Source organism: Erithacus rubecula, assembly GCF_903797595.1.
Source record: "Erithacus rubecula genome assembly, chromosome: 1".
In the NCBI taxonomy this organism is placed as follows: domain Eukaryota; kingdom Metazoa; phylum Chordata; class Aves; order Passeriformes; family Muscicapidae; genus Erithacus; species Erithacus rubecula.
The window spans coordinates 82,956,285-82,971,996 of record NC_136658.1 but is presented as its reverse complement, the minus strand read 5'-3'; the positions used below and the strand labels follow the sequence as shown (position 1 = coordinate 82,971,996).

Below are 15,712 nucleotides of genomic sequence, written 5' to 3'. Positions count from 1 at the left end.
TGCCTGAGGTGAGAGTTTTGCCCAGCTGGACTAGGAGGAACTGGCCAAGTATCCTCAGCACCAGAGGCACAGTAAACCCTGAGCCCCATCTGGGACAGAGCTACCAGAAGTGGGGCAGAAGCCTAAATCTTAGAAACAGCCCCATCACATCTCCTGGTGGGGCTCAGACACAATGTGAACCAAGCATTACCCTGCCCAGGACACATCTAAAGCAAAACACATTTTCTACCTCCCACCCAACTAAAGATATATTTATAAAGCCCATTTTCCCTATGTACTTTTTTTATCAAGTTTCAGCAGGAAGAAGAGAACTGTTTTCACACACAGCATACAGACAGAAATACTCCAGCCAGAGTGGGTGAGAACTGGCAGTGCCACAGTGACACTGAAATGTGGCTATGGCTCAGCCCCTGGAGGCAGACTGCCTTCTTCCCCCTCACCCCAGCCAATTTGCTGCTGAGCAGCTGTAATGTGTTTCCTCATTTTGCCCCAAATCAGGGATTAGGTGAAGGAAGATGAAGCACGTGTGTAAATCACTCATTAATTATCCAGGTGACCCGCTGATGAGGAGAAAAAGTTGCTAATAAAAAGGTTCTGGGCCTAGGGAAGAGACAGTGGTGTTATGTGGCTTGTCTGTGGTTGAGTGCAGCTTGCAGCAAGGTGCAGGCTAGGAGAAAATAAGAATTTTTGAAGGTGATATAGCGTTTTTTTTTGTTTGGGTTTTTTTTTTTTTTTTTTTTTTTTTTTTTTTTTTTATAATGTATTGGGGAATATTTGGGGTTGTGGGCTTCATGTTATAAAATAACTTAGCTGCCTCTGTTGGCTGTATAGCAGTGCTGTGAGTAATTTAGGAAAAGTATTGTCTGGCAATAGGGATAAGGTGTTATAAGAGTGTGGTAAGTTGAGTTTTTATGTGGGGCTGGGGACTTTAAATTTTTATTGTTTTTTTACTTTTTTCTTTAAAGCTTATTTAGACTTTTCTTAAGTAGTTGAATCTCTCTGTAAAAACATTGCATATTAATGTAGTGATGGGTGTACATGTATGTTGCAAACAGCTGTGCTGGAAGCTAGCACTCCTATTTACTTAGGCTAGAAGTGTTTTTTTAAATGAGTAGTTTTGCTCCTCCAGTTGTAGGAGTCTTCTAGCTGGGCTGAATTTTCTTCATCATGAGGAAGTAGATGATAGTTTCTGTTCTTCAGTCTGCATGGTGCTGTCCAATTCATCCTTTTCCTGGTGCAGAAAACCTCCAGTAGTATTTCTTAGAAGCCTGAGAATACAAATTAGGGAATTAAAGTTCTGTATGAAAATGTCCTGGAGTATTTTGGGTGTACCAAGGTGTGGGCTGCAAGAATTTTTCCACTTTTAGATTTAACATTAAAAAAAAAAGCTGTTACTTGATGATAATAGAGGAAGTTATCATGTAGATTGCTCTTGGAAGAAGAAACAGGCTGCAAGTTAGCTTTGTGGTAATAGTTGTGGTGTTTAAAAAAAATCTTTCTGAAGAAGACCCACTGTGACTCAATCCCAAACATATTCCAAGTAGCAGGGGAAAGCCTCTCTTTATTTGAGCCCTTCATATCTAACTTCAATAACCCTTGACAGGTTTTGCAATGAGATCCTTCTCTTAAAAGATAGGCTGTAAAAGGGCAAGAACTGTGAAAATTTTAGCTGTGCTGTTGAGGAACTGTGGTGTGTGGTGAGCTCTTTCTTCAAGAAAAGAATGAGCTTTTTCTCCTTGATGTGGCAGAGCAGAACTGACCTTGGTGTTTCCCCTCTTGCATCCATTAGCTGCAGCCCAAGCACCCGAGTTTTTTGAAGGCCTCCATCCCTCTGTGTCTCCTTGCTGGCAGAATGTCTGGGCGTGGCAAGAAACAAGCAGTGGCTGGCACCTCTGCAAGTACATCCAAAAAAAGCAGGTCAGCCAGGGCAGGTCTGCAGTTCCCTGTGGGCCGTGTCTCCAGACACCTCCGAAGAGGGAAGTATGCTGACAGGATTGGTTCTGGTGCTGCCATCTACCTGGCTGCAGTGCTGGAGTACTTGGTAGCAGAGGTCCTGGAGCTGGCAGGGAATGCTGCACGTGAAAACAGGAAGACGAGGATTGTGCCCAGGCACATTCAGCTGGCTGTGAGAAATGATGATGAGCTGGACAAGCTCCTTGCTGGTGTGACCATTCCAGATGGTGGGGTTCTGCCAAATATCCTTGCTCAGCTCCTTCCCAAGAAGACTTTGGCGAAGAAAATTGGTGGAGATGCTTCTTCTTCCCAAGAATATGGTGGTAGCCAGTGAAACTTGCTTTTCCTGGTCTGGTCTCTGCACTCATGGATGATGGGACTCAGTACCACTGATTTGTATGTGTCTACTTCTTTGTCAAGTATTTTGTCTGCTAATTTTAAGGCATTTTTTAAAGCATGTAATAATAAAGTTTCTAGAATGGAACACTGGTCTCCTTTCTCGTGGATGGAAGTACAGAAAATAAAATCTAAAGAATAGCCTAGCAAAATTGAGAGAAATAATTCTGAAGTGGTGAGATGCTGTGAAATGTGAGAATGGAGATGAAAATGCTGAGAAAGTAGAATGAGATATAGATACAGACTATGAAGGAAAGAGCAGCATAAATGTGAGCAGAAAGCAAGTGTAAAATTTGTGTAGGTATTTGAGGTAGTATTTGACAATAGAATAAAACAAAGAATAATTCCCTTTGTGACAGGAACAACTGGGTGATACTCTTTCATTTACTCTATAAAGCTTGTTGAACAAGAGGAATGTCGGGATGCTTTCTAGCTGTTCTGTCTCTGTTTATACCTGCTGTCCTGTTACTTACACAACAGCACTTCTGGTATTTTCTGGTTGTATTCTTTCTTCCACAACCCTTGTTAAAAGTTAATGCTGCTCATTAAGCTTTGGAGCAGCCCTGGCAGGGGCCACCAACAGATCAAATCTTCTGCTGCTGAAGAGGAAATAAACACAGTTATGGCAGTTCAGTGGTGCCTTACAACACTTACATTTCCTCAGAAACCTGGGGCTAGAACAGTGAGAAAAGTTGTTTTGTTTTTTTCTTGGAGTTGTTGTCTCTCTGAGAGGGCAAGACAAAAACTGAACACAGTTTTGGCACCCTTTTTTGTGAAACATGCTGAGGAGTACTTAAACATTTACTGGAGTACTACTAATTACACTGATAAATAATGATGCATTCATGTAATCAGGAGACAAATTTCTTTTAAGGATAGAGTATCCTATTTGATTATAAGGTAAACTCTTAACAAATATTACTGGTCTTTTATGGACATCCATGTCATTATTCCTTCTAAACATAGGCATTGGGAACAAGTTCTGACAAGTATCTAGACAATGGATACTTGACTTCCTTAGAAAGTTGGAGCTGTATCCATGTTGATTAATAGGCACTCTGGATGATTTTGAATAGAAGTGCACAGAGTATCATAGCAAAATGTTGAGGCTAAGTAGGGGGGAAGGGGGAAAGATGCTTAGCTTCATACCCACAGGTAAGCCCCTGTTCAATAAAGTGCTTAGTAAGTACAGAAATCATACCCCTAGGTCATTCTAATGAAACTGTGATTAAAACTTTTTTTCATGTATAGGAGAGCTACTACATACACAATAGAAATAATTTTGCTTGTTCTCTTGATCACCAAAGTGCTCATTTATTTTGATGAAACAAGACATTAATTGCATGGTACTTTTGCACATGACTAGTTCTCATGTCTCATGCTATAGGTTTCAACTTAGCTCAGTCACCTGTAGCTGAGGCTGGTATGTGATTTTGTTACAAATCAAAGCAAAAAAACCCCTTCAAAACACAGCTTCTCTGGCATCTGTCTTGTTGCCAATGCTGCAAAACACATTTATCTTGATGGGGTGCTTTCCTAACTCAGTTTTGCCAGGGTGTCAAGGAAAACAGATGTCTTCAATAACATCCATTAATGTCTGTATGTGGGTCTCCACAATTCAATGAAGTGGTGGGCAGATGGAAGCATGGGGGTGAAATGATGCCTGGGAAAACTCTTCTTCTTTTACCTGTCTAGAGGACTGGATGCTGTTGACTGATACCTCAGCTGTGCAGAGTGCTTGTAGTTCACTCTGCACTGTGATTTGTGTGTTTATAAGCTTGATATCTTCTGTCACCTTCACTTTCTCTGTAAGGAGAGGAAACATCCCAAGTTATGGCCTCAGAGAGCCTTGTCTTGGTGAGCACAAGGGATGCACAGGGTCTGAACTCATTCACTACCTGAGCTGGTCAAGCCCAGCACATGGTGGGGAGGGGTAGGGCCCAGAGTGCCTCTGCTTTGAACATCCCAATTTGATGTTGCTAATGGGTCCCAATATTGCAATTCCTGAACACCTTGTTGTCCTCTTGGAAGTCAAGTGCCACTCTTTTGACAGCCACAGAGTAGTGAATTTGGGTTGTAATCTGGGATTATATATAGTCTGTGGAACTATGCAGACTATACAGAGCTGTGAAAATGAAGGAAAATATGTTGTATAAGACTACTGATAGTCAAAGGCTACTTTTCGTGTTTTTTCATGTAGCAGAGTCTCTGGTGTAGTTCCTGGAGAGGCCACGCTGCCCAACATAGTAGGTGGCTGTGGCACCCCAGTTCACACCAGGGTCATGAGAGGAAATACAACCTTGGTGCTGTGCTGAATGAAGCTCCTGAATTTTTCTTTTTTTTCAGATGGATCACACGATTGCCTCTGGGTGCTCTGAGGTCAGTTTATGCACATTCTACATTTTTTCATTTTCTGCTGGAAGTTCATGTTCAGGTATTTTTCTGGTTGATGTTTAGACAGCTGTACTCCAGAAGCCTGTATTTCAGTGCCATAATCCAGCAGGTGCTATCCAAATAGCTGTGTAGTAATCCCTGGGTGCAGAAGCTTTGTAATAAATATATCCAGAATACTTCTCTTTCAAGTTTGCCTTATATTGTCATTCAGACTTATTCTATTGATCTTTCAGCAGGTTGAAGGCTAATAGGGGGATGGTGTTTGGTGTACAATGTTCTTTGCACTAGAGAAATGTCAAAATTTTAGGTGATGAATCATAACCTCCTATAAGATCAGTCACAATTCTGGTTTTATACACTGGAAAAAGTTGATCCAGAAATGACTGAAGGAGACTTGGTAGCTCCTTCTAGTTGTTCAGTACAGAAATCTATCAGAGAAATAAAGACATTTTATGCAGTCCAGCTCAGTCAAAGATATATTTCTACCCTGTTTAATAAGGTAGAGGGATGGCAGTTGCAATGTGGGAGTTGTCTGGGATGTGTAAGTAAGTCTAAAGAGTGATTTCCATATAAGCAACTGGTAGATATTCTGGGATCACTGCTAGACTCTAAAATCCCAGCAAATAAGCAAACACAGGCATTGATGAATGCTGACAGGAATGGTGAGTTTAAAATGAAGCATTTTATCATTCCTCTCCTCACACTTTCTTTCTTCAAATCAACCTCACTTCATCCAAGTTCCAACTTTCCTTGACCTCTGCCTTTCCTCTTTTCTGGTTGTTGCCCCCTTTCTTCTCCTGTATTGCTTTGTACATGAAGCCTTACCTATATTGAACAATGCAACACCTCCCATGTAAGTCTCTACACTTTCTTATTCATTCCATATTGTATTTTGTGTTCTCCTCAACACTGCAATATTTGACTGTCTACAGTTACCCATCCTCTTTGCTGGAAAGCTGCAATTGCTTATTCTTCACTATGTGCAATTACTTCCTTTCATCCTCAGTGAGCTGCACATATTTTTTTGCATGTGTATCTTTGCCAAGGCCATTCTGAATGCTGACCATTCTGCAGCCTCCAAGCTGTCATCACCTGAAGACTTTCTAAGTGAGTTCTTCCCTGTGGGAGCTGAGAAGGGAGTGAAGCTGTCCAAGGCACAAGATCACAACGGGACCAGAGAGAGGGAAGTAAAACACCAATGTTTTCCTCTTGTGCATCGTGCTCTGTCTCTGTGGTGAGCAGCATGTCGTGAGGCTGGGCAGCTCTTGCTCCCCCACGGATAAATGCATTCCCAGCTCCCTCACTGTGCACTCTGCTGAGCACTGCCTTGCTGAGCCCAGCTCCACCAGGCCAAGCTTTTAAGGTCCTAGGCCAGCCTGAAGTGATTTTTGAGTCGAGCTAGCAGCACGAAGGTGTGCACTCCTGAACATTCCTGCCTTTCCAGGAGTCCACCAAGCTGTTCTTAACCACATGCTCTAAGATGGAGTTTCAGGAGTTAAGTGCTGAACAGTTTCCCCTTTGCAGCTGAAACACTTTATTTCTCAGTGTAACTGTGTGTCCCTTCTTGCTGCTTTTTATGACAAGAGGATGGCTAAGTACCCAATTTACTTTCCTAAACACACTCAATATTTTGTGTACCTTGTCATGAAACTCTTGATTTCTCTCTTCTCTGCCTGAAAGTGAGAACTGAGCTTTCACCTCTTTTTCTTGAAGAAATATTTCTGTGCTTCTAATTGTTGTTGTCACCTGTGTCTGCACTCCTGAATTTCTGCTGTGAGTTTTGCAGTGGGATATTCAGAAAGAGTTTCAGGCCAGAGATGACCTTTGCATTTCTATATTATTAATTTCTCCTGTTTCATAGGTGACATTTGAATGGCTCCAGGGAGCAAAGATTTGCAGTGAGCAGTGAGCAAGAGTTCTTCTGTGCTTCTTACAGAGGAGCCACAGTTACTACAGACTGAGGAGATTATCACCTGCAAATTACCACCTATTTATCAACCTTATTTAAGTTTCAAGGCCCAAATAGATGTTATTCTTGAAGGCTGTTGGGGGTGAAGGGAGCCTTTGCTGACTGTGAGAGCCTAGCATGAATTGCCTATGGTACAGTACTGCTTCAGTTTAACCTCAGCCATCTTGTTTACTTTCCCCAGCAAGATGGGGAGAGAACTGAAAGGGTAAAAATGAGCAAAGCTGTGGGTTGAGATAAAGACAGTTTAATAGGTAAAGCAAAGCAGAACGAGGAATTCACTCACTGCTTTACATCAGCAGGCAGGTGTTCAGCCACCTCCAGGAAAGCCAGGCTCTGTCATGTCTAACTGTGACTTGGGAAGACAGACACCATCATTCCAAAAGGCAGTGTGTGTGTGTGTCCCTTTCTCCCCCCCAGCTTTCATTGCAGAGAGTGACAGCATAAAATGTGGGATATCCCTTTGGCAGTTGCATCAGCTCTCCTGGCTGTGTCACCTCCCAGCTCCTTGTGCACCCCCAGCCACCTCACTGGTGGGGTAGAGACAGGTCTTGAGGTTGTGTGAGCCCTGCTCAGCAGTAGCTGAAATATCCCTGTGTTATCAACACTGCTTTGGTCACAGATCTAGAACACAGCACCATAAAAGCTGCTATGAAGAAAATTAATTCTATCCCAGCTAATACCAGTATGAATACTTAGGTAGAACTGAGCAAAATTAGATACTTTTCTGCTTTGGCCTCTGAGATGAAACAAGCCAGTTCCTTTGTAATCATTATCTCTTATTTATTTGCATTGCCAGGGTCCATCCCCACCACTTAGTTGTGCTTAGTTGTTCCCTCCAGAGGGACATTCTAACTGGTTCCAGATACCTGAGGACCCAGAGGAGCCAACATCCCTTTGGTAGTCTTTCTAAGGGCTAATGATTTCCTACAAGATTTGACAACACACTGAACAATGTTTGTCTCCTTGATGACCTTCTTATGTACTGGAGGTTCTATTGGATTCTCCTGAAGGCATCCCTCCTCCAGGCCGAACCAGCCCAGTTGCCCTTGCATCTCCTCAGGGGCAAGTGATGGAGTTTTCACCACCTTGGAGGCCCTCTCTCCCCTTTTTCCATGGCTTTCCTGTATTCTGAGGCTCCAAACTGAATTCTCTGCCTTAGATGCAGTCAACAATTGCCAAATAACTCATCCCTTCCCTCTAACTGCCAGCCAAACTTCTGTTAACACAGCCCAAACTGGGAACTTATCCAGATAAAACCCCACCAAAAATCCCATAAAACAACAAAACACAGCTATCTTCAGCATTTGTTTTTAAAGACAAAGGCATCTCCAAATCTAGTTCATGTGTGGCTGTGCCAAAATAACTAAAACAGCACTATGCCACAGTAGCCAAAGAGAAGGAGGGATAACCAAGAGCTTGAGGAAATCAATACTATGTGCAGGAATTGCAGTCTCATTTGTATCCCCAGACCCTCAATTTTACTATGCTCTTCTATTCCTAAGGAAGTAACTGCTTAGTACTTAAAGTTTTGTATCCATAAATATCTCCACATACCAAAACACTTCATAGAGTGCAAGCACAATCAGCTGCACTACATTTTCAAATGAATGATTTCAGAAAAACAGGGCAGATGTTCAAAATATTTCTCAAAAGTGCCTCATTTGTGCTTTATGATAGCCAGTCAGGCAAGGCTGAAAAAAATAACTTCATCTTATCAAATAACATCTGTATGTAGCAGCAGTACTTGTTCCTCTTCTTTCAAAGTGCTTTGGATCTATCAATTATCACACTTGAGCACTTAGTTACTCAAAATAAATCATCAAAATGTCCGTGATGATTTTAGTATAGTGTTGTTCAGGGTGCCTATTCTGAAATAATGGGGAAATATATTATCTAGTCAAAAGGACAAGCTCATCATTTATGACCCTATTAAAGAAGACGTTATAAAATTCACTGTTGCATTTGAAAATTGTCGATATTGAAATGATTGATTTCCTTTGATTACAGCTGGCACCAGATAATGCTAGACTATAGCCCAAGGAATCCTAGTATGGGCTTCAATAAAAAAAGGACAACAAAAAGAATTACTGATTGCAAATTTATTACATGGAACAGCAAATTTCAGACAACTGAGTAACATAATAGACAGCCAGTGCAATGAGAAGTCTCTTTCCTTTATGTAAACCAAGTCACCAAGCCAGTAAATGAATCCATGAACTTCACATTCCACGGTATTCTGAAACAAATTAACACAGTAACATTTTTTATGTTGAGATGTTGATCTGAATGTGACTTAGTACTCAGTTCTGAACATCTGGTTCTTTTCAAAGTTAGAAATTAAATAGCTTCAGATTCTAAGCCCAGAAAATGGAAATATTTGAAAGTTTAGAAAAGCGCGCAAATCTGTTATTTGTACTCAAACATGAATCCCTTCTTCTCGCACAGTTCTCTTTCTACCATGTTATAACCCTGCTGACTTGATTTTAGAGTATGTAGGCATGACAAAGAAAACCATTCCTCTGTCAAGGGTGTGCACTCTAAGTCTCTGAGCATGAAAAAACCCTGCATTTCTGTCAAGACAATCTTAATGGCCATATGAATTGTGTGTATCTAGGTTTGCAATGCTTTTACCTTCTTTTGTCATGAGGCTCATCATGACAATGATGAAATAATGAAAAGGGAGAAGAAATTCTTGACACTTCTGGTTGCCTACTTACCACTGCCTTCAATAGTTCTTCCATTTCGAGGCTGAAAAGCATAATAATTAGATGATTGTAAAGAAGCAATGGATTACAGATTTATAAGCACACCAAAATACATCCCCATCATGCAGACAGGGTACTGTATAAAACTGCAGTGAGATTTTCTTTAAAACAACATGTCAAATACCAGGGGGATACATGCAGGATGGGTTATGCCTTTGAATATGAGAAATTTTCATTCAGCCTCTGCCCAAAAAGCTAAACATTCCATCTTTAATTACTCTCCTTCAGGATTTGGGTCTAAATTCATAGGGGCACATGCCTAAGAAAGAGCATGTAAATACCAGCACTGAAATAACCTAGATGGACACACTTGAAATAACAAATAACTTGAAATTAAGCATAAATGACAGCTGAATTGGTACTCTGGTTACCTGACTTGACCTACTTTACAGTAATTTAATTTTTTTTAATGTATTGAAGACATTCCTAAAAAATTAGTTTGGTGTTAATCAGAGTGTGTCTAAACCAGCATGCTGGGCATTAGACCATGTCATAGTTCAGCAAGCCAATGGATGAAAAATGTGAGAGAAATGATGATGATTTTGCTTTGGCTTTTTGCCTTTAGGCAGTATGACTTCACTTCCTGGGCAGACCTTTCAGACCAGGTGGACACTCAGCTCAGGCACATGTTTGATCTGATTTATTTAGCATCAGTGCACCTTGACAGTCTCAGAGATACAAGCCACATGGATGATTTGGCTCCAGATAAAACATTTGCAGAGGCATGTCTTCAAACAAAAAGAAGTGTTTAATCTACCAGTACTCCAGATCTCATTATCTTGTCATCTTTTAGTCAAACCAGAGCTTTTTGAGAAAATGGCTCCCTAAGCTTTCAAGCAAGGGATATTTGGCCTGCATTCAAAACAACCCCAGCAAGAATTTGTGAAACAGCTGCTCATCAGTGAAAATTTAACAATGTCTGAGATTCAGAATCTTTAAAATGAAGAGATTCAGATACCCTGAAAAGGAAGAAAGGCCGCCCCAGAGTTCCATGACTGTCCTGTAAAATCAAACACAAACAATAACAAAAAACTTTAAACTCAGTTCCACAGATCTGTTGTCAAATTTCACCATTCTATCACAATATCAGTAATTTGGGATCTTTTTCAGCAGCATGCAAACAAGATGTTGATAGTCCCTAATGCCCATTCATCTGGAATGCTGATTAAAAATTAATGCCTGTAGGACATTGTGTCCAGTGTAAATAAACTAGATTACCATAATTAAAGATTCACAGAGTTTAGAAGATATATAAAAGAAAGCTTTACATGTAGGGTATAAGCAGGGTCAACACACATCACTTCCCAACCACTGAAAAACTCAAGAGAAAAGAAAGAAACAAGGAAAGACCATCCTTCCCTATCCACTGCTACTGCCACTGCTTGTCTTCACATTTACATTTACATACCTTCTTTGTAAACTTTGCAGAAGCAGTCTGTGATTCCTGCAAGTGGACACTGTAAGTTAATCAAGATGCCAGCATGTTTTGATGTGCTATGATCCTCTAATACTGATGAGGTTGGTAGACACCAGGTGAGAAGAGAGAGAACTTTACACTTATCACAGACAGATGTAAGAACAGCAGCAAACTGATCTCTTTAAAGATTGCTGTGAAGCCTTGCCTGGAAGTGGCTCTGTTCATTACCATCATTCAACAGGCTTCCCCTGCTGCACAGCAAAGTGCAGCTGTGCTCTGGGGGGTGAAGCAGAGCTCAGCCTGGAGCTCCACTCCTCAGCTTGGATTGTACTGATGGCTCTTACCTTGTTAAAATGGGCTGCTCTTCAGCTTTCAGGCTGCCCTTCGTTTTAACCCAGGAAAGATTGCTGGGTGTAAGCCTTCCCCTGCACTCTTTATTCTTCAGAAAATTGGTAATTTTTCTACTCAGCCTCACTTCAAGGAATAGAAATTTTCCCTGTGACTTTATGTGAGCAGACTAAGTTCAATATGTGATGCAGCCCTGGACCTGCAGCCTGTTTTGGGAGCCCTCCTGCCCATGACACAGCTGCTAGGCTGTATGCTCCCAGCCAGGAATGGGATGGCTGTGTGCCACAGCCACAGCTGTATCAGTGAGTTACCTGGAATTGGCTTGAAAAACAAACAGTGTAAGGAAAGAACGTGAAGATGGGGTGAGAATGCAGGAAAGCATATGGATGGGGAACAGCAGAGAAGGAATTTGAAAAGACAAAATACACAAGCAAAAATAGGGAATCATGGTTCAGGGTATGAGAAGAGGATTTCTTTGGTTCAAGCTGCAAGACAACAATTTATAGAGCGACTGACATCAACTTACAGGGCTATGAAACACTAGGGAAGAAAAAAATGCTTGCTCAATCAAGGTCTTTAAAGGATGCAAAGGAGGAGACTACTACAGAGAGACAATATGAATTATCTGATATCATTATTACACACAAAGATAGAGATTGGCTCATAACTCAGCCTGCAGTTTCAACTATCCTAACTAATTCATAACTGGTGAGAGATTACTATGTGAAAGAAATATGGTAAAAACTGAGCTTCTAAATATCTTTGAGGTAGAAATTTCAAAAACACAGTGAGGTGATTAGACATTGATGTTAAATATTCATAGTTCTCACAAAGTATTTCTAATTCCCCAGGTGGGGTTCAAGTCCCATTCAAGCCCAAATTGCCATGGACTTTGCCTTTCAGTGCTGAGGCCTCATTCCTTCTTTTAAAACATTATCTACCTTCCCTATAGCATCTGTAACTCTGATTGAATAATTTATTCACAGAAATATAGGATAATGTAGAAAGTTAAATTCATCTGACCTTAGTAGGATTGCATAACTGTTTCATTGGGTTCACTATATACAGACTCATGTTTGTATTATCTCCTCAAGACTCCTTATGGGCTAAGAAAGTGGGACTTCATATAATATGAGATTTGATCAGCTGGATAAAACTTCACATAATTATATTTCCATATTTCACAAGTTTATTTTATCTACTGCTTTGCTTAGACCACACCTAGAAATCATATTGCAGATGTGTAGCACATATTTTTTTAAAGGGTATTGTATGAGATTCAGCTTCCAATCTTGAGGACACATAATTTTTTGTGAAGATAGTAACTAAAATAGTAAACCAGGAATAGGACTCTGTTTGAAGTTACCAGATGATTCTGGATGTTCCCTCATTGGCTAAGCTGTGGAAGCACAAGAGTCAATAGTAAACTCAAAAACATTTATTAGACATTTATGACTGAAATGATAGACTTTTTATACAATCAGCTTCAATACTGTAGAGTTTTGTGACTGCTTCAGGAAAGCATGCTCAGAATTACAATATGCTAAACACACTGGCAAGAAGAGATATTGAAATGCATTTCAAAATACTTTCTGTTATTGTCTTGAAGGATCTACTCCTGTTTTGAAACAAAGGACTCAGTCTCCACAAGTAAATTGCACTTTTTAGCATATACCCAGGGGCTGAGTGAATTTTATGGAGAAGGTTCTTAATGAAATGGTGATAATAAAAAAGTGATATAAAACAGAACTGACATTGAGGTGGGTCCTTATATGACTGCACCAATAAAAAAGAGCTATACTTAATAACTCCTCAACTTAATCTCTTTACTCTGAGTCAGAAACACCAAAAAAAAAAAAAAACCCAAATGCAAGTAGAGTATTAAAATCAGCAAAGCAACTTATACACCTCCATGTTCAGCATAATCTAAGGCATGGTATTGATCCAATGTTATGTATATTTTTAGTGTATTTAATCCTGTGTAATTCAAAACTGAGGGTCAGGTTAAAATACTGACTGACTCTAAGTAAATGTTTTGGTTCTTGAGCTGTGAATTAGTGAAAAACAGCAGTTTCATATAAATAATTTAAAGTAACTAAGAATTACAGGCAAACCACTAACAAGAAGAAAATCTTTTATATACTCTCCTACACCTCTTAAACCATTACAGTATTAGATTATACATTATTGTTTGGAGAGAAATGTCAAAAAGGTGCTCATGGAGTAGTTGCTTTGTATGTTTAAAAAGGGTGGGCTGTGAAACAAAACAAGCAATTACACCTTACCTCATTTTTATGCATGCTGTTGAATATGGAATAACAGAGATCCAAGACAGTGCTGGAGATCTGAAAAAAAACAATACTTTGATACATTTACTGGGAGAATGTGGTGTACATGGTTTGATAGAGAACAGGCTTGACTCTGATCCCAGATCAATTTAGATTGGGCACAGTTCACTGAAAACACTCAGAGCAGGGGAAAGCTTACTGATGCTATTATGAGCTGAAAAATTACTCTTTTTTTGAGTAGAATACACACAATATAACTGTTGTCAATACAGTTTGCTATAAAGAGGTCCAAATCAACTTTTTATATTTAAAATACATTTTTTCTATGCTAATTGTTCTAGGGATAGCTTTGGTTTGTGGTGTGTTTAATCTATGCTAATTTTCACCTACAAGCCTTGCAGTCAATCAATACTATAATCTTTAATCATATGCAGAAATATACTGACCCATACCCATTGCCACAAGACTGGGATTTGATTATGCATGCAATCACATTAGGTGAGAATTACAGCTTCAAAGGAGGTGAGGTGTAAGACACCTGAAAAGCAGGCTCTGGGAACTGTTTTCTACACATTCTGGTTCACAAAACCTTAACATTTCAGAAAGAAAAACATCAGGACAAAATGTTCAGAATTTCCAGATACTTCTTAATCCTGCAAAGATTTTTATCCCTGCTTTGAAAATGACCCTTGGGCTCAATATTAAATGCAGTGCATCTGATCTTTCACATACTGATTTTTTTCTTTTAAAGTGTTTGTAAATCTTGGGCCAATAGAAATTATCTGTGAAAACTTCCACTGGCTCCCCTCTCCTCTGAGCCCCCCAGAAAAAAATCCACCCACCCATCAAGCACGGAGCCAGGACCAAATAGGACCTTTAAATCCTGCAGAACTGTCCAGCACTTCTTGCTTCAGTGTTAGCTACTACTGGCATGGCAAGAAAGGAAAAGAAAGTGCTTTTCCTTAGGTCTGCATTAGCTTCACAAGGAGGAGAACACATGCACCAACAAACCAGCTCTTCTCTCCAGAGCTCCCGGTGCTCTGGTGGAGGCTCTGCCACCTGCAGACATCGGTGCTCCAGGTTGTACAGGACAATTAGTATGTCTGGAAGAGAGAGTCTCAGCAGATCAAACACATTATAGGAGTCAAGTTACCTGGGGTTGATCGGACATTTCCATCCACTGACTGAAACACAGAGCCAGTTGCTTTAAAAAGTAAAGAACAGACATTAACAGCGTGTCTATCATACCTTCAGACCTGTGTTTTTGCTCGGGAAGTCGGGTCTTGTTGTTAGCCTGTCCGTCTTTTGCTGACCAGGTGTCCTGTTCTGCCCCTGCCCATGACTGTCCCACCTGTCGGGCGCCAGCCTCCCTCCCTTTCCGACCCCCCGGTATTTAATAGGTACTGCCGGTCCGGTCCGGTGCCGGTTTCCTACCTCGTTTCCCTCCACGGACGAGGCTCGCTCCCACCTTTCCCGTCCCTGCCCTCCCTGTCCCCCTCGCACGCTGTCAGCCGGCAGTGACCGTACCTGGTTTGGGGGCAGCTCCACGCCGTCCCGGTGGCGAGAGAAAGGCTGAGGGAAGCCTGCGGGACGGGCACAGGTTGGGATGGCGCGGAGCAGCCGGGAGCCAGCTCTGTGGAGGAGCCGACCCTTCCCAGGCTCTGCCGCGCTCCCCGGTGCCCGCACGTACCTGAGCCCCGCGGGAGGGCGCAGAGGCAGCAGGCGGCCAGGAGCCAGGGCAGGGCGGGCGGCGGCGAGGGCATGGCGGGCCGGGGATGGGATGGGATGGGCGGATGGACCAGCGGACACGCGCCTTTATGGGGCCTTTATGGGGCCATACGGAGCCGCCGAGCCAATGGGCGCCGGGGCGGTCCCAGGCTCCGCTCCCGCTGTCGCTCCCGCTGTCGCTCCCGGTGTCGCTCCCGGTGTCGCTCCGCTGCTGGACAAGCGCTGCGCTGCCGCCCCCGCCGGGACGAGAAACCCCCAGCCCAGCGTCAGGGACCCCTAGAACCCTCCTCTGTCACAGCTGCTTCTCTAGAATAGGCGACAGAGAGGAAAGAGTGAGAGACGAGAAGATGCTGTGCCTGGTCAAGTGAAAGAAGGACAGAAAATTCAGTTTTGTAGTAGGGCTTGCTGAGTGTTTCAAATTATTTCTCCTTATGGCAGCTTGGGAAATAAAGTT

General features: G+C 41.7%; 2 protein-coding genes across 3 annotated transcripts; one reads left to right on the top strand and one right to left on the bottom strand.

Annotated features, from left to right (window-relative positions):
• Positions 1-1,852: 1,852 nt before the first annotated feature.
• LOC306798157 (histone H2A-like) lies at positions 1,853-2,287 on the top strand (the record flags this gene model as incomplete). Its single annotated transcript, XM_079298057.1, has 1 exon — positions 1,853-2,287. The coding sequence occupies one exon, from the start codon at positions 1,853-1,855 to the stop codon at positions 2,285-2,287; it is 435 nt and encodes a 144-aa protein (XP_079154183.1).
• Positions 2,288-8,810: 6,523 nt separating this feature from the next.
• Positions 8,811-15,396, bottom strand: NMS (neuromedin S). 2 transcript variants are annotated; one of them, XM_079299965.1, is made up of 8 exons: positions 15,221-15,396; positions 15,058-15,113; positions 14,684-14,734; positions 13,528-13,587; positions 10,886-10,921; positions 10,436-10,477; positions 9,430-9,460; positions 8,811-8,948 (listed from the first exon to the last, which is right to left on the bottom strand). In XM_079299965.1, exons 1-8 carry the CDS (start codon positions 15,291-15,293, stop codon positions 8,932-8,934), a joined length of 366 nt encoding a protein of 121 aa, XP_079156091.1. In that variant the 5' UTR covers positions 15,294-15,396; the 3' UTR covers positions 8,811-8,931. The 2 variants fall into 2 exon arrangements, with proteins under 2 accessions (XP_079156091.1, XP_079156090.1); XM_079299964.1 differs by lacking the exons at positions 8,811-8,948; positions 9,430-9,460 and having other exon boundaries at positions 9,468-10,477.
• Between the last annotated feature and the right edge of the window lie 316 nt (positions 15,397-15,712).

Bases quoted from the DNA above. Each gene is read 5' to 3' on its own strand.
- NMS (XM_079299964.1), bottom strand. From the start codon at position 15,293: ATGCCCTCGCCGCCGCCCGCCCTGCCCTGGCTCCTGGCCGCCTGCTGC. The intron at 13,588-14,683 runs GTAACTTGACTC...GTTTTTTTTCAG, and splicing joins AAATGTCCGATCAACCCCAG to ATCTCCAGCACTGTCTTGGA. The intron at 10,922-13,527 runs GTAAGGTGTAAT...GTCCACTTGCAG, and splicing joins ACAGCATGCATAAAAATGAG to GAATCACAGACTGCTTCTGC.